General features: G+C 49.3%; 9 protein-coding genes across 9 annotated transcripts; 7 read left to right on the top strand and 2 right to left on the bottom strand.

The window, feature by feature from the left end:
- Window positions 1-286: 286 nt before the first annotated feature.
- On the top strand, window positions 287-772 carry N7520_006306 (uncharacterized protein; the record flags this gene model as incomplete). The annotated part of the gene is made up of 1 exon (XM_057140240.1): window positions 287-772. One exon carries the CDS (start codon window positions 287-289, stop codon window positions 770-772), a length of 486 nt encoding a protein of 161 aa, XP_056994246.1.
- A 3,159-nt stretch (window positions 773-3,931) lies between these two features.
- Window positions 3,932-4,713, top strand: N7520_006307 (uncharacterized protein; the record flags this gene model as incomplete). The annotated part of the gene is made up of 4 exons (XM_057140241.1): window positions 3,932-4,033; window positions 4,103-4,415; window positions 4,470-4,531; window positions 4,624-4,713. 4 exons carry the CDS (start codon window positions 3,932-3,934, stop codon window positions 4,711-4,713), a joined length of 567 nt encoding a protein of 188 aa, XP_056994247.1.
- Window positions 4,714-5,755: 1,042 nt separating this feature from the next.
- Window positions 5,756-8,484, bottom strand: N7520_006308 (uncharacterized protein; the record flags this gene model as incomplete). The annotated part of the gene is made up of 3 exons (XM_057140242.1): window positions 5,756-6,746; window positions 6,805-7,379; window positions 7,435-8,484. 3 exons carry the CDS (start codon window positions 8,482-8,484, stop codon window positions 5,756-5,758), a joined length of 2,616 nt encoding a protein of 871 aa, XP_056994248.1.
- Window positions 8,485-9,872: 1,388 nt separating this feature from the next.
- Window positions 9,873-11,655, top strand: N7520_006309 (uncharacterized protein; the record flags this gene model as incomplete). Its single annotated transcript, XM_057140243.1, has 2 exons — window positions 9,873-10,786; window positions 10,842-11,655. The coding sequence occupies 2 exons, from the start codon at window positions 9,873-9,875 to the stop codon at window positions 11,653-11,655; spliced, it is 1,728 nt and encodes a 575-aa protein (XP_056994249.1).
- A 267-nt stretch (window positions 11,656-11,922) lies between these two features.
- N7520_006310 (putative SNF7 family protein (Cta1)) lies at window positions 11,923-12,630 on the bottom strand (the record flags this gene model as incomplete). Its single annotated transcript, XM_057140244.1, has 2 exons — window positions 11,923-12,507; window positions 12,565-12,630. 2 exons carry the CDS (start codon window positions 12,628-12,630, stop codon window positions 11,923-11,925), a joined length of 651 nt encoding a protein of 216 aa, XP_056994250.1.
- A 1,674-nt stretch (window positions 12,631-14,304) lies between these two features.
- N7520_006311 (SAPS family protein) lies at window positions 14,305-18,097 on the top strand (the record flags this gene model as incomplete). Its single annotated transcript, XM_057140245.1, has 3 exons — window positions 14,305-16,275; window positions 16,337-17,002; window positions 17,420-18,097. The coding sequence occupies 3 exons, from the start codon at window positions 14,305-14,307 to the stop codon at window positions 18,095-18,097; spliced, it is 3,315 nt and encodes a 1,104-aa protein (XP_056994251.1).
- Window positions 18,098-18,828: 731 nt separating this feature from the next.
- On the top strand, window positions 18,829-21,061 carry N7520_006312 (SET domain protein; the record flags this gene model as incomplete). The annotated part of the gene is made up of 4 exons (XM_057140246.1): window positions 18,829-18,845; window positions 18,943-19,494; window positions 19,558-19,817; window positions 19,875-21,061. 4 exons carry the CDS (start codon window positions 18,829-18,831, stop codon window positions 21,059-21,061), a joined length of 2,016 nt encoding a protein of 671 aa, XP_056994252.1.
- A 231-nt stretch (window positions 21,062-21,292) lies between these two features.
- N7520_006313 (NADH-quinone oxidoreductase subunit NuoF) lies at window positions 21,293-22,950 on the top strand (the record flags this gene model as incomplete). Its single annotated transcript, XM_057140247.1, has 3 exons — window positions 21,293-21,550; window positions 21,635-21,706; window positions 21,793-22,950. The coding sequence occupies 3 exons, from the start codon at window positions 21,293-21,295 to the stop codon at window positions 22,948-22,950; spliced, it is 1,488 nt and encodes a 495-aa protein (XP_056994253.1).
- Window positions 22,951-24,119: 1,169 nt separating this feature from the next.
- Window positions 24,120-25,508, top strand: N7520_006314 (3-ketoacyl-coA thiolase peroxisomal A precursor; the record flags this gene model as incomplete). Its single annotated transcript, XM_057140248.1, has 3 exons — window positions 24,120-24,129; window positions 24,208-24,652; window positions 24,710-25,508. The coding sequence occupies 3 exons, from the start codon at window positions 24,120-24,122 to the stop codon at window positions 25,506-25,508; spliced, it is 1,254 nt and encodes a 417-aa protein (XP_056994254.1).
- Between the last annotated feature and the right edge of the window lie 126 nt (window positions 25,509-25,634).

Below are 25,634 nucleotides of genomic sequence, written 5' to 3' on the forward strand. Positions count from 1 at the left end.
ACTACCCACATCAATACTCGAATACATCTTTTGCTGCATTTGTTCTAAATGGGTGGAGTTCCAAAGCTATATCAACCTTCATCAGAGTGATAATAAATATCCAGAACCCATTGTGCTATAGGCAGTGAGCAAGATCTAAATGGTGGTCAACGAAAGGCGGTAAAAGTTGGTGTTTCAAACTTCTGCACTGCCACGTAGCCATTCAACCCACGTTTTCGTCAGGTGTTAGTGCAAAACGCTTTACCTTTGTTATTTTATCCTTTTTTGAGACCACTTCAAAGCCAATATGCCTCCAATTCGCTCCGTTGATCTTCCTTCAAGGTCCAGTGAGAATACCCCTGAAAATGCAACTCAAACCAGCCCAGCACCTCGACGTCGACAGGAGCTAGATCCATTTACTCGCACTAGGATTTGCACTCTCAAGACTATAGCCGGGTGGAGCTATAAACAAATTCAAAACCAATACCCCGACATTCCATACAGAACAATCGTTAGTACAGTTCACAGGGAAGATAAGCGAGTACAAAATGCCTCATCTCCACGCTCTGGCCGGCCGAAAAAGCTTGACGGAGACGACAAAGCAAAGATTCTAGAAGCTGTTGACAAAAATCCCCATATCAAATACGAAGAAATTCTCGCAATGGTCAATCATAAGGTTGCCAAGCAATCGATTTGGCGTCTCCTGCGCGCAAATGGAAAACAGAAGGCGTCAGTCACTCTCCCTCCGCTAAATCTGCGGAGAATGAAGTATTCCGATACCATCGATTGCTAACGGATATGATTCAATCAAGTCCGGGGTTCAATCAATACACTTAGTGACGAGACGCCTAAGACGGCTGGCCGTCCAAAGTCTCTTGCGACCGATGATATTTGATTTGTATCTTGCATGATCCCTCGACACCACTCGTGTACATACGACTTTTGTATGCATTGTACTGTATGTCAAGTCTAGACAAATCGAGCAGCTATATGTGGGTCTTTATAGTACCGCTTTAGGTTTAGCTTATCGTATGAGCCCTGTGGGCCTTCGTCTTCGTTGAATTAGCCCTAGATTGCGGATAAAGACAACAATTTGAATAAAAATAAAGCGAAAAAGCAAAAACCGACGGCTGGCGGATTTGAACCGCCGCCTCCGAAGAGAATTGATTTCTAGTCAATCGCCTTAGACCACTCGGCCAAACCGCCTGTTGATGATGATTGATAGAAACTCTGCCTCTATCGGCGGAATGATGTGATATGCGGTTTTTAGAGACAAAGACGTGGGATAATCTGACTGAAGGTAAATTTGAACCGGCAGATACTATCTGTTTTGCAAATGTTGAAGCGGGAATCTTATAATTGATTTGCTAATAAGTCTATATTGCTTCTTTTAAGAAAATTTGTTAAAATTGAAGAATTTGGACGAGGAAAAGAGGTAAAATATGTTCATATATACATGTTGAAATGAAAGGCTTGGATGGATTTGTACCTAAGGACCAAAGAGGGCATTTTCGGATGGACAGAGGAAAAAAATAAAGCAAGGAAAAACGACGGCTGGAGGATTCGAACCTCCGCCTCCGAAGAGAATTGATTTCTAGTCAATCGCCTTAGACCACTCGGCCAAACCGCCTATTTGATGAAAGTTTGCTTACAAATAGGCTATATTGCCTGATCCCTATTTTAGAGCCTTAAGACATTGTTATCCCTCGCTTCGCTAGCGCCTTCCGCCACGGGTATAAATACCTCCCTTCTCTCTCCTCCTTCCCCTTCTTTTTCTTTCTTCTTCATACTTACCTTGTTTGGGTGGCTGCGATCATGAAGGTGGTCCACCACAGATTGGTCCCTGCATTGCACATCGCGGCGGACTGGTTTGTTCAACGGCTTTCGGGTCTTTGACAGGCGTATTCTTTGGCACTTCCACTGTGTGGCTCTTTATTTTCATCAAGGCTTGGGTCAGTGACCTAAGGTTGGAGAAGAGAAAGCTTGGCTGTATTTTGTGGGAATGTAAAGAAGTCAAACGAGATTACTGTGTGACGTGTCACCTTGTTCATAGCTTGGCACCCTCTTGTGTGAGTGAGCCTACTAATTAGATGTGACAGCTCTATTTATCATGACTTCGAAGCTCCTCACTTGCTATCTCTCTCTCTCGCTCCGACCCTTGCGCTCTCCCCTTGTAGCTTTAAACAACACTAGTGGCCACATTCAAGTTATCCACCCCTGGCGTTATGATCAACCTAGGGACCAGCCAGTCTTTGATAACGCCCTGTCTTAGGGATTTACATTTAGATTCTATATTCAACTCTCCATATTTTCATTAGATGAGATTAAAAAGCGGCGGTTTTTCAACCCTCCTCGGCAGGATGAACTTGCCAGTCGACCCAAAGCTTGATATCGGAGATAGGATGGACGTCGATGTGATTTTTTGGGTGGACGCGATCATGAAGAAACATGCCACGCGTTCCCTCTTTCAATTTTGCCATTGGTTCGCTGTCTCTAATGCAGGGGGCTCTCGCGATCGCGAGTGTTCCGGCCGTAACCCAACACCATCAAATATTTGAATACCTAGGGGGCTGGTCTGTATGAGAGTGGGATACTTGAGTGCCTAGGTAATAGGTGCTACTGGACTTTGGACACTACGTCATACTATGCACATATGGTGTTATTTTGGCTATCACACCTCCAGGGCTGCGCATATTGGTACAATGTCAATTCAAAGTGAACTGGGCATTTTCAAGTTTTGCCTATATTGTTTTCACACTTAGGCCTTCAAGGTAGTCTTTTGATGTTCCCATTGGCACGGAATTATGAATACATATATGTCAAAACATATCCTTCTGGTGTCGGTAAAATGAAATCGGTAATATAATATCGGTAATATAATGTAAACTTGGACATTGAGAACCGTCTAAGGTTTTGATATATATCACTTGCGGGCCCTCGAGCTATTGATTTACAAAATCGTCAAATTTGAAGGGTTGCAGTTGAGCCCGGTTGTTGTAATGTACTACCAGGTTAATGCTCCATTGTCAGAAGGACGCTCAAAATTATTTCAAAATTTCTGTTATAACTTATAACTTTGGAAGGCAGCTCCTGAGGTCAGTCGCTTTGAGATCATGTTTGCCCAGAACTATTTTAAGCTAGGTTAAAGTTTAAAAGGTTATGTAGCTTGCTTTGAAGACTGCTTTCAACAAGTAGGCGGTTTGGCCGAGTGGTCTAAGGCGATTGACTAGAAATCAATTCTCTTCGGAGGCGGAGGTTCGAATCCTCCAGCCGTCGTTTTTGTCTCCTTTCAATTTATGCGTTGATTCTTTTTTTTGGCTCACCTAGGCATAATGTGCCCTAGTGTTTTGCCATTGATTCATGTCCCCCAGTATCCTCAATTCCCTAATATTCGCGGCTTAACGAAGGCTAATAGGCCTATGATTTTCCGAGCCTGGGTCTCTACACTCGACTTATGATGTTCCAGACCACAAGGAAATACTTTGGCCATTATATGCATGTGCTCCTAAGTACACACTCGAAGCACTGGTCTTGGTTAAATTTTGTGAGATTTGTATCGTTAGCCAAGTGGTCAATATTTAAACTATGCTCTCTATCTTTGGAATGCCCGCCGCGAATCGATATGTATCGGTAATGTGTCTGGCTATAGTGTAGTGAAATAACAACATTATTTGACTGCAAAATAGCAAATAGATTGATAAAGGTCATGATAGCTACTTTTTAATATATCTAACGACATATGTACCAACTTTCAAGTGGTGGCGACGTAAAGTATGTGCATAGATCAGCCCGAGCCTGCGGAGTTGTTGCGGAGCACGGCAGATCTGGAAATTCTCCAACTCCAATTCCTTAACCTCCCCCATCCAACCTCCCACTCTCCAAAGTCATTCTCGAGCGCAGAGTGGACATAACACAGGAATAATCCCTGGCACAGCGGAAAGAGAACCCATTCATGCTTCGTCAAATCTTCGCGGCCGCCCCATCGGCGCGACTTGCCAGCCCGATCTCGACCGGAACTCTCAAGACCCAAATCACCCAACCAACATGGCGCCTTGTACGATATAACATCCCATCACAATATAAACAATCGCAAAGAGATAGACCTAACAACTATTCCATATAGAATCTCGCTCCAATCCCCTGCAACCCCCGCCTATTCACCACCACATCCCCAGCTCGCTTCACGACCTCCGCAATCCTAAACTCCTCTCCCTTCCGCCTCTCCACCGAAAAACATGGGTCTTCCATTCCCTACCCAGAAGAAGACCCCTACAGCCAATACCCACCCAAGCGACAATGGCCCCCAGACATGTCGAAGCTCTCGCCGAAGCACCAGTTCCGGCTTGAGCGTAAATACCGCCGGCGCGCGGCGCTGAAGTATGCGCGACCGAAGTTTATTAAAATGGTTACATTGGCCCAGTGGGTGATTATTGGATGTAGGTTGGAAATCCAATTCTGGATCGATCAAGGTTACTGACGTGACGTTATAGTTGTTGCGGTCTACGCGATTCTGTTCATGAATTGGGATACGAAGGGCACGCCGTTTGATGGAGTAAGTGTTTCTCTTTTCTCTATCTAAAGCTTAACAAATTGCCTTATTGTATCATGGTCTTGAATATGAGCTAACCATCATATCCTTTACAGATCCGAGAAAGCTTCTTCTCTGGAATCCAAGCGATATTCACTAGCCCCCCGCCTCGTGGTCCGGGGAAGAACTCCGAGGAGAAGAATTGAGCGCTTAAAGGCGTGGAGGACTTTCATGCTTATATATGGCTAATGCCTCGTATTTTATTGTACAATACCATTTCTTCGTATAAGAGTGCATCATTATCGAAATCCCATCTCAATCATGAGGCAGTGTTTGAGCCCCCTGTTTGTTGATCCCGTGAATCAGCTTGTGAGCTATCCGTTGAAGCTTGCTGGTGACTTCCTTGCTCATTTTCACCATGACTCTGCTGATTATATTGTTCTTGTTGGTTGTTCTGTGTTTGTTCTGGTTGCGTTTGCTCCGACCTTATCAAATGGACATCAGATCTCTATCCAGGACTTAAAAGAGTAGATCCATACATCTGATCCTGTGAGCCCTGACTAGATCTATCTTTGCGAGGTCGTCCAGACCTCGGTCGTGATTGATTATTGACGCGCCTGTTCTGTGATTGGCATGTGAATTTGATTGTCGAGAGAGGGATATCTGGGTATGCTTTGTGAATGCGGCCATAGGACCACTGAGCTGTTTCTCTGAGTTCACAGATCCTAGTCCGCATGTAGGGGTCGAGTTCTTTTCGCTTGCGAGAAATCATGGCGGCGAGTTGTAGCTGGTCTTGTCTTTATCGTGATCGCATCAAGATATCGGGTATTGCCGGAGCGGTGTGGGGAAAAGTATGTTTACTCGTGCCATATTTATTATATCTAAAACCATGATTTGTACAAGGGGAAATAATACTGAGGTGAAATGTGCAGATGTAAAGATTAATCCAATGACGTGTCATTCAATTCTCATTTCTGTCATCGATTGTCATGAGCAAATCCGGTCGAAACTATGCAACTCCAAACAACACCACGAATGTCAACGCCTGACCACCCAAAAAATCAAGAAAATCAAACAGAGTCAGACCGATGAGCCTGCAACTGGTAATGCTGGTACAAAGTCGTCTGTAAAATGAACCGTTACGCCATGTCATGAAACGTCGAAGATGGAATGGAAATATTGAAAAGGGGGAAAGAAAACATAGGAGAGAAAGAGATTAAAAAGCCAAACAAGTCGTCACTTGTTTGACTAGAGCCAACTGCGTAGATCACTGGATGGTGACAATGGACTTGGAGCAGCACGGCTGTCTGGGAGGTTGAGGGGGAGATTCAGTGCCAACTCCAGCTTTGGTGGCTTTTCATCAACCAGACCCTTCTTGGGGCTTCCTGGTGCAGCCTTCTTGGGGGACTTAGTAGGAGAGCCGGGTTCTCCTGAGCGAGGGGGTCCCTCACGCACCGATGTGTATGGCCAGCCATCTTCCACTGCCGCAGCCACCCAAGTGCGTAGACATTCATGAACAGAGGAGTAGAACTTCTCCTTGCAAGTGCGCATGGTGCCACCCATGACCTTCTCAAATCCAGAGGCTCGGAGCTCAGAGCGGAGTTGATTGCGCTCATCAACGGTAGGGAGAGAGGCAACGAGACCGTTCATAAGATCGAGATGAGCGGCCAAATAGTTTGTAGCATCCCATTCAACACCCCCAACGTATGGAGCTGCTGGGACAGGTGGGCGAGGAGCGGGGAAGTGTTTCTGGGAGAATGGGCGACTGTCCACAGGACGTTTGTCGGTGAAGGGATCGTCCGACTTGGGATCTGCCTTAGGGAGTGGGATGACGTTCAGGTGGTGCAGGAAGATCCAGAAGACCTCTTTCGTCACGTTGGTGACTTCCTTGCACCACACGCGGTAAGGGCGGGATTGATATATATTGGCAATGAACGAGACCGGCTGGTTATCATCAGCCGGTAAGGGGTCACGTAGGTAGGCAAGAAGCCGCCCGGCACGTTCAACGGGCAGTTCGCCTGGAGAGGTTGTAGAGAGTTGTGTGAAAAGGAGGTTGATGATGATTCCCCGGGTTGTGAACTCGCTGGGACCCTTCCTCTCTTCGTCAAACAGCATCTTCAACAAGGCGGGGAAAAGTTCTGCCTCGATGCTGGTGAGGTGAGCAAGAGCAATGGATGTTGTGCAAAGACCCTTCAGGCAAAGCAGAGCTTCATGGAGAAGGGTATCCTCGTGGTCCTCACTGGGGAAAAGTTAGCCGAGGGTCTCGTGAGCTACAATGAAAGGGAGGTACTGCATACCGCCATTCCATCTTCATAATGCGGTAGATGAGCTGTACAATTTCATCCATCCCGCCTTCAGTAATGAAGCTGTTGACCCAGCTTACTGTCTCATTGCGAAGCAGGAGACGCAGCTTATGGAGCTTGCCTACTTCAATTATTTCCGGCTTTTGGATCTCTCTCAGATAATGCACAAAGTCCGATGGGTCAGCCGCAGTGTCCACGGCAGCCGCTTCGGAAAGAGTTGCAGTCGAGCCACCTGGGTGAAGTGTTGTATAAACGCCAACAGGCTGCGAAAGATCTACCGAACGTGGACGAGCAAACGTTCCGCTCTCTGGCCTGGCCTTCTTGCCCGGAGACGAGGAGCCTCTGCCGAAGGTGAATCCACGGCTTCTGGACCGCGATCGGGAACCCTTGCGGTCCTGTGACTTCTGCTCATCTTTGGACTCCTTTCCGCGCCCACGGCGACTATCAGAGGTACCCGCACTGTTGGGAGCTATATTTTCAGATCGGTCTTTTTGGATGAAGTCAACTTTGATATTGGTGTCAAGGGAGCGCATCTTGTCGCGCATGTTATGTGGAATATTTCTTGCATCCTGAAAGAATTAGTTAGAGAGGGCCTTGGGGGAAAAAATCCAACAGTCAACATACCAATAGCTTTTCAAATTCGCTTTCGACGTCCTTGGAATCAAGATGTCGGTGAACTTCAGCATCTTTGTCCTTGGCATTAAATGCTGAGATAGCAGCCTGCACACGGGACAATCGCTTAGGGTTGGCATCCTTCTCGGGAGATTTAGGTGCCGGAGGCTCAGGAGCTGACATCTTCCTGGCTCTCTCCAGACCGTGACTCTTAGACGGGGAACTGCTGACCCGGTCAATTGTATTGACCTCATTCGTGGGGAGACGCTGCAAAGCTCCCAGCACATCCTTCACTTTCTTGTTGGCCGTAAAGTTTTCTGACTTGGGGCGCGGCTTAATCTCGCCAGCTCTGGTCAGCGAGGGTTGGTGATAGTCATAAAAGTTTCGTTGCTGAGCGGGGCTGTAGCCCTTGGGTGTGTAGAGGGAAAGCTCGTCTGCGACACTTCGGTGCCGGTCTGCTGTTGAATTCTGTCGGGATCGACTGGTCTGTTGTTGATACGTCGGGGTAGAGTCTTGGGGCCAAATTGGCGATGGCATACTGTCAACCAGATCGGTTGGGCTGCGGTTCTCTTTATCGCGGCTCTGCTTTGAACCATCCTTACGGCCCCGCTGTGATCGTTTTAGAATGGCCGAGAGACTGTTGTTCGATTTGGCCTTCTTCGGTTTCATTTCTTCTGACACTTCGGGTTCCTCAGACTTCCCGTCCTTCCGCTCCATATAGCTTCTCAGCGACTTTAAGGAGACGGTGCTCTTCGTTTTCTTATACAGGACCCCCTTACCCTCCTTGCTACCATACTTGGCCGTTGGAACGTGGCTATCCCCGGCATCGCGGTTTGGGACTATCTCACCCAGTGGAAGATGACCGGGCGCGGAGGTACGCTGCTGAGTCCATGGAAAGGGACTGGGATCGGATGTTTTGATCGGTGGAAGCTGTGGTGGCATGGCATCGTCTGCGGACTGGTTTCTCTTGTGCTTTGATGAAATCATGGCCCGAAAAACGGACGATTTGGGAGCACGGTGGGCATCCTCGAAGATCTGAGGACCGGAGGTAGCAGAGGCCATTGGTATCACCGTTGGCCAGCAACTGTGGTATGTCAGAAAATTGACCGGGGCGTCTCGAGGATGTGGGTAGGGACAGCGGCAACTTACGGAGACGTTTTCAATGGAACAAAATACAATCACGCTGAACTGACAACACCTAGCGCAAACGGGCCTTGAGGATCCCCAAGGAAGGAAGCGCAATCAATGCAGAATAAAACAGACAAATGCAAAGCAAAGTGGGATTGAGAAGAATCTGGGAGATGAAAAACAAAGCCGGGCACCCGGGGAATATGAGTGTCTTGCTGCTAACGGCAACATCAAGGATCAGATCCCCACTTTGCTTTGGGTCTGAATAGCTAGCGTGGTGAGGCGATCCTTGGGGTTGGTTGGATTGCAGGTGGAGGAGTAAACAACGTGCAATTGGCTTAGTTGCACAGGGCAACGGGCGTTGTTGGCGGTGAAAGTTGATTGATTTGTATAGCAGAAAAACCATCAACACCCTGCATGTCTACATCCCAAGGGTTTCTATGGTTTCCTTTCCCCCTCATTTCCCTTTCCAGGGATCTTGCAGTATCCTTGCAGGTGGTTTGTTTATGGGGTCGGGTTCCAGTTGTTCTAGATCTTGGCTCTACGGATACACATCTCCGCTTGCCATCACCACTCCTGACTCGACGAGATGAAGATTGGGCACCTGCACATCTGTCAAGCTTATGAAATCTAGTTCAGGCCAACTCTCGGATTTAAACGAAGCACTCCGCAGGTGGGACCACAGTATAAACACAATGGCAGCTCGCGTGCGTGCGTATCCTTCCGTTGACATCATGCCCCGGTTATCGCAGCGGGACAGCCCTGTTTACAATTCCGTCTCATGACCCCTCATGATTGATGTCAAGTTCTGTTCGTCATAACGAATGTCCCAATGTTTTCCAGCTGATTTCTTGATAAGCATTAATCTCCAATCTTATCCCCTTGTGTACCTTTATCGGAGAACCTTGAATTCTGGGTTCATTTCCCCGCGGGTGGAAACTCACGATCCACCGCCGTTTGCGAACGCGGGGCAAGTATGTTAGGACAATCAAATCAAATAACTGAACGTTCTCGGCCATATGGTTTTTATTGATAAATTGAAATTAAATCGAAACAGACTGAAGGCAACAATTTTATCTTTTAACTTCACCCTTACGTATTAGTTCGCGGTGAGAACTCGGATGATCTGGGCAAGACCCGCCAAAGTTTACTTTGAATGCTCAATCGTCAGAACCGCGTCAAAAAATCGGGCAGTTTCGGGCTCTCCCAGGGTACTCTCTCGGGTGCTCATATACAATCTGCCCCCGATTAGCTTCCGATTCTGCAGACTTATTACAGATCTCTTCACCCACAAAATCACACCCCGCATTTTTTAAACAACCATGAATTGCCCCTCGCGCACTGACGACACTCTCCAGAACCCGGGTTGGAACCAGAACCCGCCACCCTTCAACCCTGATATCACCACTCGGAATGACTTCAATGGCATCGCCAACTCTCGCGTACACCGCAAGAATGCCACAGGCACAAGCAATGCAATAGCTGGTGATACCTTGTGCATAGACACTCAACCGATCAGTCGGCAAGACTCTGATCCCGGGACCGAGAAAATCCCGGATGGCGAGGTGACCGCAGCCTCGGGGTGTCCAACACCCACGAGAGCAAGCGGATCACCTCGCCGTCCTTTCAAAAATTACATCTCCTCCAATGCTCTGCAGTGTGCCCGCACTCTGGTCAAGTTCGGCCGTTTCATCGGTCCTGGCTTCCTCATTGCTGTTGCCTATATCGACCCGGGCAACTACTCCACCGATGTTTCTGCCGGTGCCACCTACAAATATGCATTGCTATTTATTGTGCTCCTGTCCAATCTCTTTGCCATTCTGTTGCAGTCGCTCTGCATCAAGCTTGGTTCTGTGACTGGCCTTAACCTTGCGGAGAATTGCCGTGCACATCTCCCTCGGTGGTTGGTTTACATCCTTTATGGTCTCTCTGAGGCAGCTATTATCGCTACTGATATTGCAGAGGTGGTTGGATCAGCCATTGCGTTGAATCTACTCCTCCACATTCCACTCGTAGCGGGCTGCGCCATCACCTTGGTCGATGTCTTCTTCCTACTCATTTTCTGGCGACCTAATGGCTCCATGTTGGGACTACGTTTATTTGAGTTCTTCGTCATGGGCTTGGTACTGGCGGTCGTCGTCTGCTTCTGTATTCAGCTTTCTCTGATTGAAGAGCAGTCAGTCGGGGAGGTTTTCCGTGGCTTTCTCCCATCATCTGCCGTCGTCCAATCAGAGGGGTAAGTTCCGATTGAATGTTCGAATATTGCAAAATAAACTTACATCTTCTTGTAGTCTTTACCAGAGTTGCGGCATCCTCGGTGCCACTGTCATGCCACACTCTCTCTTCCTGGGTAGTGGGGTAGTACAGGCTCGTCTGAAAGAATTTGATACCACCGCTGGATATGTGGAGTCTACCGTGCCCACCGGAAGCACCGATGGGGAAGTAAAGTATCGACCAACTATCCATGCCATTCGTGGTTGCATGAAGTACTCGATAATCGAGTTGTCGCTGTCTCTCTTCACCTTCGCTCTCTTCGTCAATAGCGCCATTCTCATTGTCGCCGGCGCATCCCTCTACGATGTTCCCGGCGGGGCCTCCGCCGACCTCTTTGGAATCCACAAACTCCTCTCTTCATCTATCTCCCCTGCTGCTGGTCTGATCTTTGCTTTGGCTCTACTGCTATCTGGTCTATCTGCGGGAATTGTGTGTACAATGGCCGGTCAGATGGTGAGTGAGGGAATGCTTAACTGGAGTATTCGACCATGGCTTCGCAGAGTCATCACCCGCTCTATCAGTATCATTCCCAGCATCATTATCGCAGCTGCTGTTGGCAAGGACGGACTGGACAAGACATTAAATGCTAGTCAAGTTGTCCTCAGCGTTATATTACCATTTGTTTCCGCGCCGCTCATCTGGTTTACATGTTTTAATCGCTACATGACTGTCCCTATTGAGCAATCCAGTGACGTCGATGGGGAGGTTGAAGTTGCGCAAGTATCGATGCGAAACAGTCTGTTCACCTCCATTGTCGCCGCACTGGTGTGGCTGCTTATTGTGGTTATGAACGTGGCTCTACTTGTTTTGATCGGCATGGGCAAAGCATGATTTACATTGCATTAGCGTTATAGGATACCCGGTTCATAGTCTTGCAATCTCAACTCTTACTTTATAGCAGAAGCGATGGACAATATCAGGCAGTCTGAACGCTGTAAATGATCATGATTATCGCATAATGAGAGCCGTAGCCCTGGAGCTGATATGGTCATCCTAACTACTGTATAAAATCCCAGCCCAACTCCATAGCCTAAGACCCGAAATCACAGAGAAGGCCAGGCAGTGTAATTAAACCCCAGACCCCAGAGGTTAGACAAGTTATCCAAGACCGCCAGCAGCCTCTTTGACCTTCGCCTGCTCTGGTGGCTCATCAATAAACTGCGGCGGCGCAACCTCGTCTTGTAAGAAACTTGGCATCGCATCCTCTCCAATTCCCGTGTCAAACATCGACTCTTCCCCAAGCGCCTCCAGCTCAGCATCCAAATCCGCCTCATCAACCTCCTCAGGTAAATCATACGCCCGAGAAATGCTCTCCTGGATCTCATTGCCCACCTCCATTAAATCCGCCATCTCATCTTGCATGCGCTCGATCTTGTCAATGTCCACCTTGCCATACTGTTTCTTTAGTTCCTTGGTAGTCGTCTTCATGGCGTCGACAGTGGTCATCACGTTCTTGAGGTTATCTTGCATCATGCCTGCTTGCTCCATGTTCCACGATTGCTGAGAGAGCTGGTCACGTTGCCCTTCGTATTGCTTGCGGCGCTGCAGAACTTTCAGGGCCTTTTGACGAAGAGCATTTTTGCCGGGCCCATCGCGCATCTTGGAGAGTTTGGCTTGGTATGTTGAGAGTTCGACGTTAAGGGCGGAAAGCTTCACATCGATGCTAGCGACGCGGTCGTCAACCTGGTTTATGCAGGCTGGTTAGTTGAGGGTTGGTGGGGTGTTGGGAAAGAAGCTAACCTTGCTGATTGCACCATCTAGAGTGGGCTTAGGAGCCGTACTCTTGGTGCCGAATAGGCGGTTCATTGTGACGAATCGAGATCAAGCTTAGAAGAGGGGCAGGAGGAGTGTTGGATGGTTCATTTGTTGCAGGTGCTCGCTCTCTAGTCTCCCAGTCAAGAGTAGTCAAGCTCAGTGATTGAACAGGATAATTTAATTTGTACGGTTGAGGTATAATGTGTAAACGGGTACTCAAAACGTTCAACCGCAGTCACAGGCACCGATAATGATAATGCGGAGGGCGACGTCAGATTAATGCCTTAAAAGCCTCAGGCATAATTTACACGTGATTTTTAGCATTATGAAAGCTGAATGGATTAGTTCGCACATGAACGACCTCGGAGCTGATCAGTGGAAACATGATCATATAGATTGTCTTATGAATATGTAAATATATGGTATATTCTGTAGCCACCTGACATTCTACAAACCCGAAGTTATCAGATGAATGTGATCAGGTGTCTAATTTGGGCTGGAGTAGATTGGGCACTGGGCGGGACGCACCAGTTACTTCCCGCCCCACGCCAGATCTAGCGAGAACGGGAGGTACGTGGTACCCACGCCTGGGCCATGTCTCTGACCGGAACTCGAGATTGATAATCGCCAAAAAATCAAGATTCAAGTTGAAGGTCAAATCCAAATCAACACATTTTAGACCTTGTATATGTCTTTATGTTTTTTTCTCTGAATACATGCAAATTCTTGAAATTCTCCGGATTCGATTTAAGCGCACGAGGCGACGCCTCCGACTCTGCAGGACCCGGATGTGGATTTAGATTTCTAACATAATCCGATGCCGAGAGGATTTCGCAATCCCCTTAGAGATTGGCATTGAATTTTCATATAATTTAGAAATTCCAGTAAAAATGAAATAGAAAGCGTTCAGTTTGAACAATGAATATTTTATCTATTTAATGATTTCCATAGCCTGTAGTCGTAGATAGAATGGCTTTGTAAGGAGTTTGCTTATCTGCCACTTGGTCGGGGCTACGATCCCCGCGCAGATGATTACATGTGTGTGTGTCAAGTCCGCCCCTGCACTCGTGCGAATCCCTCTAACCAGCTTCATCTCTCACCCTCTTGCGCTCGCCCCTTCCTGGATGGACCGCGCTAAGAGAATAATCTAACATCCCCACAGTGTGATCTCTCTCTTATTTCTTCACTCCATTTCTTCTTCCCCTTCCCGCCCTCCCAAAAATTCACACCGGAGGGCAACTGACTACCTCTTTTCGTCATTCTCCTACTGAGGTTTGTGTGTCTCAAATTTGTCCCTTCCGGTTTCTTGCTTTCTCCCTACTGCCTATCTTACTTCTCCCCACCCGATTCCAACGATATGCGTTGGAATCGGTTCCCGTGAGATCTAGCCGCAGCTCGGGTGCACACCATCAGCTCCGTCATTGATGCAACCAATCTGGACATCGCGCTGACCCATCAGATCCACAGCGCTAGTTTCACCCCGAATCTATTCTCACGCACTTCCGACCTCTCTTCTAGAGACTCGAGTTTCGCCCTCTCCCCGCTTTCCGCGACAACCCTGTCTGTGTGTGGACAACGACGGTGGTTCACCCTGCGGAAAATTCCACTCCTTCCGGTATCCTACTGCCAACGCCCCGTGTATCATAGACCGCTCCGTTAAGATATCTCGGAGACTTACGACTTGAAACGTCCCATGAATCGTCCTTTCCGGCTATATACTCCATCATGTTCTGGCGTTTTGGGGGATATGCAAGTATCTCCAGCATCGACACCCTTCTCGAGAAACCCGGGGTCACTGTTGAGGACTTCCTGGACGAACCGGAGATTATCCAAGAACTGAAACAGCATAATACGAAACTCATAGAATATCTGCGCGAGGAACATGTCTTGAAACGGCTTATGGACTACGTGACTGCACCGAGCTTGATGAACGATGACCACGATGACGACGACGATGCCAACGAGAAAAACACTGCCAAAGATGCAGGCTCGGGAGAGCAAACAGACAAAAATGACAAGGATGAAGAACAGGAGTCGGATCCCTTGAAGGGTGTTTTGGATTCGGATGACCTGGAGAGAATTGAGAAGTCGCGCCTGAAGCACGCCTATGTGGCCTGTGAGATTCTCTCGTCGGAGACATGGACGATTCTCGAAACTATCATGGAGAATCCGAGCTACTTGCGTGACTTCTGGGGATTCCTTCGGCGGCCGGCGCCTCTCGACTCCCTACAGGCGAGCTATTTCACCAAAGTGAACGAGACGCTGCTTGATAAAAAAACGGAGGAGATGTTGGATCTTTTGAAATCGCTGGATGGGATTGTGCCGGCTCTGCTGCAGCATATTGATAACCCAATGGTTATGGACCTCCTGCTTAAGATCATTAGCCTGGAAAAGGCGGAGGGTGGTCAAGGTACTGTTGACTGGCTCCAATCCCAGAATTTGGTCCCTACTCTTCTTTCTTTCTTGTCTCCGGATCACCCTGCGTCAGTCCAGACGTCCGCAGGTGACTTCCTAAAAGCCATCATTACCATCTCCGCAAACGCGACTCCTAACGATCAATCTTGCATTGGTCCGAACAGCCTCACCCGTCAGCTAGTTTCAGCTGAATGCGTGCAGCAGCTCGTGGATGCTATGCTCAAAGGTGGTAACCCATTGACGGTTGGCGTGGGCATTGTGATTGAGGTCATTCGGAAGAACAACTCCGACTATGATCCCGAGCACCTAGGAAATCCTGAGTCGATGCCAACGCCTTACGACCCAATCTACCTTGGTAGTCTTCTTCGTTTGTTTGCGAAGAACATCCCCCACTTCATGGCCTTGATTCAAAGTCCAAAACACACTATCCATGACGGTAAAACCTTCAAGACCGTCGATCGAGGTCGCTTGAACTCTGCATGGGGCGGAAAAATTGAGCCACTTGGGTTTGATAGGTTCAAGACTTGTGAATTGATGGCCGAGCTGCTGCATTGTAGTAACATGGGCCTTCTCAACGAGCCTGGCAGCGACGAGTATGTTCAGCAACGGGATGCCGAGCGTGAGAGGTTGATCAAGGAGGGATACTTCAACCCGCTTAGGGATGAGCAATCTGGCATGGATTACAATGATACCACAGCCGACTTTACCAATGGATCAGCCCTGGATTCTGGGTCTCCCGAGGATATCAAGGGTGTGCACATGCCTCGCGCAGGCGAAGAAGAAGGATTCGAGGATGTTAGTGCCTCTGGCGTGCTTGTTAGCGAGAAAGGAGAACAGACCGAGAATGAAGCTGCTTCCTTGGAGCAGACCGCAGGCTCAGAGGGCTTGACTGTCGACACACATAACACACCCGAGTCCTCCGAATCTCCAGAATTGGCTACTGGCCTTGCGGACCAGATGGGTGAAATTAAACTTGAGGGCGAGCAACAAAATTCATCACAGGATCAAATTGAGCAACACGTGGTGTCTGCTAAGTCGGAAGATGTCCCACCCCCACTTTTTGCATCGAAGGAGCAGCCTTCAGAGTCGACTTCTGAACTTGTCGAGCAAGTCGATGGCTCCTCTGCTATCACTGAGCCTGCACAGGAAACTAGCCACAACGATGGCGGTGCGGAAGATCCCGCCGAACAGTACATTCAGTATGACACGGACGGGCGCCCGGTGGTTGGAGATTACCTCAAAATCAAGTTTGTTGAGAACAGGGTAGTCCCAACGATCTTGGTAAGTTATATGTGTAACAATGTTTCTTCTATACCTTACTAGTAGCTGACGAGATGTCTAGGGTTTCTTCTTCCGCTTCCCTTGGAACAACTTCCTCCATAATGTTGTGTACGATGTGATCCAGCAGGTTTTCAACGGACCCATGGAACGTGGCTACAACCGCGCTCTTGCAATCAATGTTTTCGAGACCGGTCACATCACCACTGCCATTATTGAAGGCCAGAAGCGCAGTGATGAGGCCCAGAAGACCAAGCAGATTCGTCTTGGTTACATGGGTCATCTTACCCTTGTCGCTGAGGAGGTTGTTAAGTTTAGTGAACGCCACCCGCCGGAGCTACTGTCACGCTCCGTCATGGAATCGGTCCTGAACCCTGATTGGATTGACTACGTTGAGCAGACACTTTCTGAGACCAGGGAGCGAGACAATGCCATTCTGGGAGGCGTTCGTCCAGACATGTCGGTTGGGTCTCGCCAAGCAGCGATCAGCTCTAGCCAGGGTTTCAGCAACTCAAATGCTCTCGCCGAAGCAGGTCTGAATGGGGGTATTGGTGGTTCAACTTTCCAAGGGTTCGACTTGAACCAAGGGAGTGTCTCGGGTGGGGCGTTTGGGCCTGGTGGTCCCTCTCTCTTAAGTGGGTTTGCAAGCTCGAGTGACGACGAAGAAGAGGATTTAGAGGATCATGACGACAGAAATGCTGCCAATGCCGACCACGGTGATTTCGAGAATGTGGGTACCCTCTTTCCGATCCAATTATGAAAAACGACTGGTGGCCGACTTGGACGTGCGCCATATCTCCTCCCTGCCCTCCCATTTCCCCTGATTTGATTACGATGCCGCCTAGATGTCTTGGGTGAGGTTAGAAGGTGCGCGCGATGGCGGCTTGCGCAGATGGCGAAAAGCCTGTGGGTAACCAAATTGTTGGTACGCTGCGCTTTTCACCAGAGATGTATTCATTTCGCCTGCGATTGTTCTGCGTCCTAGTTCCCCTTTTATCCATTCACCCCTTCTCCCATCGCCAACATAATCTGCCCATGCACCATGTTGTTGTATGCAAGGAACAATCTGAACCTTGCAAACTTGGAGGAGCCCTTGTCCAGTCGTCTTCTTGATATCGCTATCCCGAGCTGACATGAATTTTTCCAGGTATCCACAAGTTCCACAAGCCAACCAATTCCCATTTTGCCTCCACCTCCAGCTCCGTTGAGCACGGGACCCTCCCGAGCTCGGCGCCAGCTGGCAGCACGCCTCGCAGCCCAAAAACAGCAGGCAGTCGAGAATGAAGATGCGGAAGCAGCGGGAGATAGAATTCATGAGGCCGATAACCGAGACTCCCAGTGGCCGAGCAACCCATTTGTCATTGCTGGCATTGACGATGAAGCTGACGGGGGCAATACTGCGTTCCCCAACAGCGATTTTGGATCGAACGCGGACCATACCTTTACTTCAGATTTCCATGAGGGGGGGTTCAGCCCACCGGACTCGCTGTCTAACTCATCTGATGAAGATGGGGACGGTCACGCAGAGGCCATGCGCCGACGTGTCCGCGTTCCCCTTGAAGTCGATGAAGATGACGACGAAATGGGTGAAATGGTCGGACCTAGCGCAACCGGTATGATTGATTCAGATGATGAGGACGACGCCATCATCAACGAATCACTGGGTTACTCCAATCTCCCACATCCCAGTCGATACACCGGATTCCGCCGGCCACGGTCCGTGAGTTCTCATTTCGATGACGAACAAAATGACAGCAGTGATGGTGAGGATGACGGGCTGGTGGAGATTCTAGTCCCAGGCCGCAAATCCTCTACTTCAAATTAATGTCGGAATGGCCTGCCTGTCTTAATGTTACCCCCTATCTATTTTCCACGTCTGCATTTTCACGCCTTTTTACTTTGCTGGCTGCCTACATGATGATATTCTTCAACTCTTAGGGAGAATTCCATGGCTGCTAAGTTATCCATCTATTTTTCTTGGATCTTCCCTTCTATCTCTTCATACTTGGCTGGCTTGGGATGTTTACGTGCTGTCTTTATGGCGCGGCCTTTGTACATATTTTCCATATCTGGTCAATCTCTGGGGAGGACTACATCTGATGACCGTCGAGTTCGTCTGCATGGAGCTTTATATGTTTTTATGTTTTCTTTTTCGATGTTGAGCTGTTGTGTGCATCATGTGTGGGGTGATGTTTATGGGTTTGCTCTGGTTGGGGTGGCTGATGATCTTGTACGATATGTTTGAGTTAGAGAGGTGAATTGATGTTTTCAGAATTTTCAGTTCTCAAAATCATCCTAGAAAAACAACGAACTTCATTCGAAAGATGGTAGTAGTAGAGGAAGTTGTTCTAGAGCGCCTTATTTAAACATTGGAAGTATGTCTGCGGACGAAAAGAAAAGTGGGTCCCACATCCCGCTAAATCTTTCAAATGTTCGCGATTCAATGATATCACTTCCCATCACTTCTAGTTGTCAGTCTACTAGAAGTAAATATCGAATCGGCGCCAAAAGCACCTTTTTTAGTTGAGACATACCTAAGACGCTGTTGTTGGAGCCATGGCCTCGGCATCAGAGTGAGTACTCCCGAGTCATCCTACATAGCCCGGATTATATGTCATTATTTTGCCGATGCCGGGTGTCTACAATTGATCCAAACTGATACAATGGTAGAGAAACCAGAGAACACTCCCTGGAAGCTCACACAGCTCTTCTAGAATGGGTTTGCAGCCATGGAGGGCACTTGAATGAAAGCGTGTGCATAGCCCAAGACGCCCAGCGTGGCGTACATGTCCAAGTGAAAGCCGACTGGCCCACGGCAGTCCCAAAGGAGACACGGGTAATCAATGCACCGCTAGGCGTGACAATGTCCTACTATAATGCAGTAGACTACAGCTCTACGAAAGGATCGTTCTCTTCGCACGGCGTGAAACTCCCACAGGCGTTCATCGAGGCCGCGGGACTAGCAGAAACGATGACTTTTTTTCTGATGGCCCACTTCCTGCGTGGAGAGCAGAGCTTTTGGTACCCGTATCTTCGGACTTTGCCACAACCCGGGCAGATGACAACGCCGATGTTCTTTGGAGAAGAGGATGTGGATTGGCTGCAAGGAACGGGCATTCCGGATGCATCGGTGCAGAGGTATCTGGATTGGGACAAGCAGTATGATCTTTCAATCGAGAAGCTGGAAAAGGCGGGATTCGAGGGATCTGAGGCGTTTACTTGGTAAGTTTACATTGTGTGCTTTCTTTGATACGCATGTGAGATTGTGGTTTGCTGATTTTATAGGGACCTGTATCTCTGGGCATGGACTATCCTGACATCTCGCGCATTCTCCGCAAAAGTGCTATCAAATGCCGTAGAGGACTCTGATCTCCCGGAAGAGGGAATTTCAGTGCTCTTGCCGCTCATTGACCTACCCAATCATCGGCCCCTGGCGAAGGTGGAGTGGAGAGCAGGTGAAGAGGACGTTGGTATGATTGTGCTGGAAGACGTTTCGCCAGGTCAGGAGATCTCGAATAATTACGGTCCTCGAAACAACGAGCAATGTGAGTATTTACCACTGAACACAAGTGAAACGGCACAGTAGTAGCTAACTGAGACAGTGCTCATGAACTACGGATTCTGCATTCCCAATAATCCAACAGACTACCGCATTGTAAAGCTGGGCGTTGCATCAGACAGTGCTCTCGGTCAGGCGAAAGCCCGCCGTCTCCAGATGTTCCCCGAGCAAACTGCCAATACTGACGACCATTACTACATTTTCAATGTGTTCTACCCACTCCTGACACCTCAAGGTCCTATGGAGCATACGATCATCTCGCCGGCTCTGTTTAATGCCCTTACAATCATGGAAGCAAATGATCGAGAGCGCAAGGATATTCAGATCGAAGAATCAGGCATCTCTATCCAAAGAAAGTACGGTAACAGCCGTAGTACGCTAGCGGCACTTTCTCAGACCTGCCTTGAGCTCATTGCGCACATTCTCCAACTGCAAGAAAGCGCTCAGAACTTACCATCAGAGCCGGCAAACCTCAAACAAATATTTGCGAAGATCTACCGGGAATGTCAGATGACATTGGACAAGACTGCATTGATCATCACATCCTGGACTCTGGCTCGGGCGCGTGAGCACGAGCGCGACGAGAGCTGGGAGGGCATCAAGAGCCTATTGAACGAGCACATGTCGAAAATTCCATCCGGATCTTTGTCTGATGATATTGTATCTCGGACAAAGGTGCGTATTCTCGAACGGCAATCTCTTATCCCGAAAAACGGCGAACTATTTCGACTCTCAGAGCTCTTCCGTCTCTTGCCAAAAGACCTGCAGGTACCAAGTCAGAAGTACTTCATAGGTCGTGTTGCGAATGGGCCCTGGGCTACAGACCCACAAGTCATGTTTGCGCTTGCGATTAACTTCTTGGTTGCAACTGCTACGTCTGATGACCAGGAGTTACGGCCGTTGCTGTCCCCACGGTTGATTCGATGGGTGGAGCTTTTGGTCAATGAATACCCATTACCCGTTAAAGGTGCAAATGAATCTGTCTCGGCTGCTCAGCAACTTCTCCAAGCTCTTTCCAAAGACCGAGATGGATTTCTGCAATTGGCTGAACAGGATAGTGTCACCTGGTTACCGTCGGCTAGCAAATGGTTGTCTCCGGAATGGCTACAGTGGGCGTGCATTGTGGGTGATGCCGAGAGGGTGTTGATTCCCGTTGAACCACTACAGGTGCTAGTAACGGAGGAACCGACAATGGCGAAGCAGGCTGTGTTATATGTACCGCAGTTATAGATTAGAAAATAGAACATGTTGATGGGAACTAAATAAGTTCCGTAAAACGTCACATATCCCAAATAGGAAATGGCTGACCAATCAAAGTCACATGACCTTGATCCAATCACATCGCACGTAAAGGCGGATCGTTCAGCACAGAGCAGGAATTGCTAATTACCGCGAGCTCCCCCTTCCCTCTCCTTCCAGACCGCTTGACCCTCCACACCACACAGCTGTCAATCCGCCATCATGATATCCAGAGCGGCGGCTCCCTCCACTTCCTCCCTCTCCCACCTCTCATCCCGCTCCCTCCGCGCCCAGGGGGCGGCCGCCCGCTCCTTCGCGACCGTGCAAGAGGCTCCTCCCGTGAAGCACTATGGCGGGCTCCAGGACCAGGACCGCATCTTCACCAACCTTTACAATCACCATGGCGCAGATCTCAAGTCGGCAATGAAGTATGGTGACTGGCACCGGACAAAGGATATGGTTCTGAAGGGCCATGACTGGGTGGGTAGATTCGTTTCAGTTGGGAAGATCGTCCGGATTGGGCGGATGGGACAAGAATTGGTGTGCTGATACATTCTACTATAGCTCATTTCCGAGATCAAGGCTTCCGGTCTTCGTGGCCGTGGTGGTGCTGGTTTCCCTTCGGGATTGAAATACGTAAGTTGGAGATTGAAGGGGCCTCTTTGGTCCCTCAATTGCGTGGGGAGTATCTCTTTTATCTAACCGGTGGTCTTTCAATTTAGTCATTCATGAACTTCAAGGATTGGGACAAGGATCCCCGACCGCGGTACTTGGTCATCAACGCTGATGAGGGTGAGCCGGGTACCTGCAAGGATCGTGAGATCATGCGCAAGGACCCGCAGAAACTGATTGAAGGTTGCTTGGTGGTTGGTCGTGCTATGAACGCCAATGCCGCCTACATCTACATTCGTGGTGAGTTCTACCACGAGGCGACCGTCCTTCAGCGGGCCATCAACGAGGCCTACGAGGCCGGCTTAATCGGCAAGAACGCCAGCGGCACCGGTTACGATTTCGATGTCTACATCCACCGTGGAATGGGCGCCTACGTCTGCGGTGAAGAGACCTCGCTGATCGAGTCCATTGAGGGCAAGGCTGGAAAGCCCCGCCTCAAGCCCCCATTCCCCGCTGCCGTCGGTCTGTTCGGCTGCCCTAGCACCGTCACCAACGTCGAGACTGTCGCCGTCGTTCCGACCATCATCCGCCGTGGTGCTAGCTGGTTCTCGTCTTTCGGTCGTGAGCGTAACGCTGGTACCAAGCTGTTCTGTATCTCCGGACACGTCAACAACCCCGTCACCGTTGAGGAGGAGATGTCCATCTCCCTGCGCGACCTGATCGAGAAGCACTGCGGAGGTGTCCGTGGCGGTTGGGACAACTTGCTCGCCGTTATCCCTGGTGGCTCTTCGACTCCCGTCATTCCTAAGTCTGTGGCCGACAACCAGCTGATGGATTTTGATGCCCTCAAGGACTCCCAGACTGGTCTGGGTACGGCTGCCGTCATTGTCATGGACAAGTCCACTGATATTGTCCGTGCCATTTCCCGTCTGTCTACTTTCTACAAGCACGAGTCCTGCGGACAGTGCACCCCTTGCCGTGAGGGTAGCAAGTGGACCATGCAGATGATGCAGCGTCTGGAGACCGGTAACGCCCGTGAGCGTGAGATTGACATGCTCCAGGAGCTTACCAAGCAGGTTGAGGGTCACACTATCTGTGCTCTGGGTGAGGCTTTCGCTTGGCCTATCCAGGGTTTGATCCGCCACTTCCGTCCCGAGCTGGAGAGCCGTATCCGCGAGTACCAGAAGGAGCTCGGCGCCGCTCCCTACGCTGGCGGTTGGAAGCCCGAGAGCCGTGCTGAGGGCAAGCTGATCTCCCCTGGCATGTAAACGAAAAAACTCTCTCTACCTCTTGTCTCCACCTCTCTCCGCCTCTTCCTATGTTCTCTCTCCACCTTTGACACCCAAAAACGATGCAGGAACAGGTCAGTTTTTTCCTCTACACTAGATGTCTCTTAAATCTCCCTTTTCTAGGCTGGTAATGTGTACGTCCTGCCAGTGAGGGAGATTGTCTCCATATTTCCTCGATTTCCTTATACCTGTTCTATCCCCTTCCTGTCGCGTCTAGGTTCTTTCCTTTCATGTACAGTCGGTAGCAATTGACGCAATTTTATGTCTTCCATGGATCCATTGTAGATGTATAAGTCTGTAGACAAACGTCTGAATAGATGATTTTGAGGTATTATTGCAGAAGCTTGACAAACTCGCAACTTGGCTCATGTTCCAAGATCGCGGCCTGCTGAGGCCGTGATTGGACCCTTATGTCCACTCTCCCTTATTGATTTCTCTGTGTTCTGAAACCCCAGTATGGGAAATGGTAAGTGCTTTTGTCCTCCCTTATTTGGACATTCCAGTCTCTTGCTAGCCTCGACTGGCGCCCGTAGCTGTTAAAATTTAACTTGTTTATTCTGGAACTCTCATGATATTCATCTGGCTTAGACCATGTTCTTCTATTGTATCGTCCTGTAGACTCAGCAATTTGCTGTCAATACCTTTACTCAGGAAATATTGCCCTAGAAGAAAGATTTGCAGCATGAGTTGCACATCTAACTCCTCCCCTAATTTATCTGCATACAGATTATTTACATTGGGATACATTTAAGTCCTCAAACACGTGAGCATGATTTAGGGCAGGAAAATTGAGACGCAAGGGTGAAGGACTACATATGTTTACCCCGTATACACCATGTGTACTCGGCGCACATGCAAAGTGGGTCCTCCAGTCTGATTCACATGCGATCATCCATCCACACGTGACCGAAATGTCACAGCCTCCGACCGGAACAATAATGATACGATGAACCTCGGCACTGTTGCTGAGTGAGCAGCGTCGGCGAGCTTGCAACAAGGGCAGTACCACCGAATGCCACAGCCTACTTTATAAAAGAGCCCCCCCACCCGATATCGTGAAATCTGATCATATTCTCTCCCGCATTTCTAGCCTCCCCAGATTCTCCTCATCACTCCAAACCCCATATTCCATAACTCCTCTTGACGTCATGTCGTCCGGTATGTATAATCTAAGAAGCTGCTGTCAGCAAAGTCAGTCATACTTATGGAGACTTCCTACTGACGGAGAATTTACAGCTCAACAGCGCCTGTCCCAGGTTTCCTCCCACTTCAGTACCCAGAAGGGAGCAGCTTCCTTGACCCAGAAGCACCCCGATGATATTGTTGTCACATGTGCCCTTCGTACTGCTTTGACCAAGGGCGGTAAGGGTGGTTTCAAGGATACCGCTGCTGCCGACCTCTTGGCTGGTGTGTTCAAGGCTGTTATTGATAAGAGTGGCATCGACCCCAAGGCCGTGGAAGATATTGCCGTTGGCTCCGTCCTTCCTCCTGGTGGCGGTGCTACCGAGTTCCGTGCTGCTGCCCTCGTGGCTGGTTTCCCAGAGACCACTGCGGTCAAGGCCTTGAACCGTCAGTGCTCTAGTGGTTTGCAGGCTATCATCGACATCGCAAATGCTCTCAAGTCTGGAATGATCGACGTTGGTATTGGTGCCGGTGTCGAGAGCATGTCCTCACAGTATGGGTAAGTACAATGATCAGCCAGCTATTTGTCTTCCATTTCTGACATGCTTCTTCCTAGTCCGGGTGCCGTTACAGAATTCTCTGACCTCCTCGAGAACCACACTGAGGCCGCTAACTGCAAGGTCCCCATGGGTGTCCTCTCCGAAAATATGGCCAAGGACCGCAACATTAGCCGTGCTTCCCAGGATGCTTTCGCTGCTTCCTCATACCAGAAGGCTGAGAAGGCTCAGGCTGCTGGTCTCTTCAAGGAGGAGATCGCCCCTCTTGAGGTCAAGTGGACCGATCCTAAGACTGGCGAGGAGAAGACCATCACTGTCAAGGAGGATGACGGTATCCGCAAGGGCATGACTGCCGAGTCACTGGCAAAGATCCGCCCTGCCTTCGCCAAGGATGGCTCGATCCACGCTGGTAACGCCTCTCAGATTTCCGACGGTGCCGCAGCTGTCCTGCTGATGAAGCGTTCCACCGCTGAGCGTCTAGGCCAGAAAATCATTGGCAAATACGTTTCCGCTAGTATTGTTGGTGTCAAGCCTCTCCTCATGGGTATCGGCCCATGGAAGGCCATTCCCGTTGCTCTGGAGAAGGCTGGCATTACCAAGGATGATGTGGACATCTTTGAGATCAACGAGGCTTTCGCCTCCCAGTGTGTGTGGTGTGCGAACGAGCTCGGTTTGCCCATGGAGAAGATCAACCCTAAGGGCGGTGCCATTGCTTTTGGCCACCCTCTGGGCTGCACTGGTTCCCGTCAAGTGAGCACTCTGCTGACTGAGCTCAAGCGGACAAACAAGAAGATTGGTGTCACCAGTATGTGCGTTGGTACTGGTATGGGAATGGCCGCTGTTTGGGTGGCCGAGTAAATGGAATACCGTACCACTATAACATTTTGCACAGCGGTTGGACTTGTTTTCGTCCACATCTTCTTCCCGATGTATTAAATAGCTAGATACCACGACAGAATGACGATTTTTCACTTCATCCAAAAT

Source organism: Penicillium odoratum, assembly GCF_028828045.1.
Source record: "Penicillium odoratum strain IBT 22623 chromosome Unknown utg000005l_segment0_segment0, whole genome shotgun sequence".
In the NCBI taxonomy this organism is placed as follows: Eukaryota; Fungi; Ascomycota; class Eurotiomycetes; order Eurotiales; family Aspergillaceae; genus Penicillium; species Penicillium odoratum.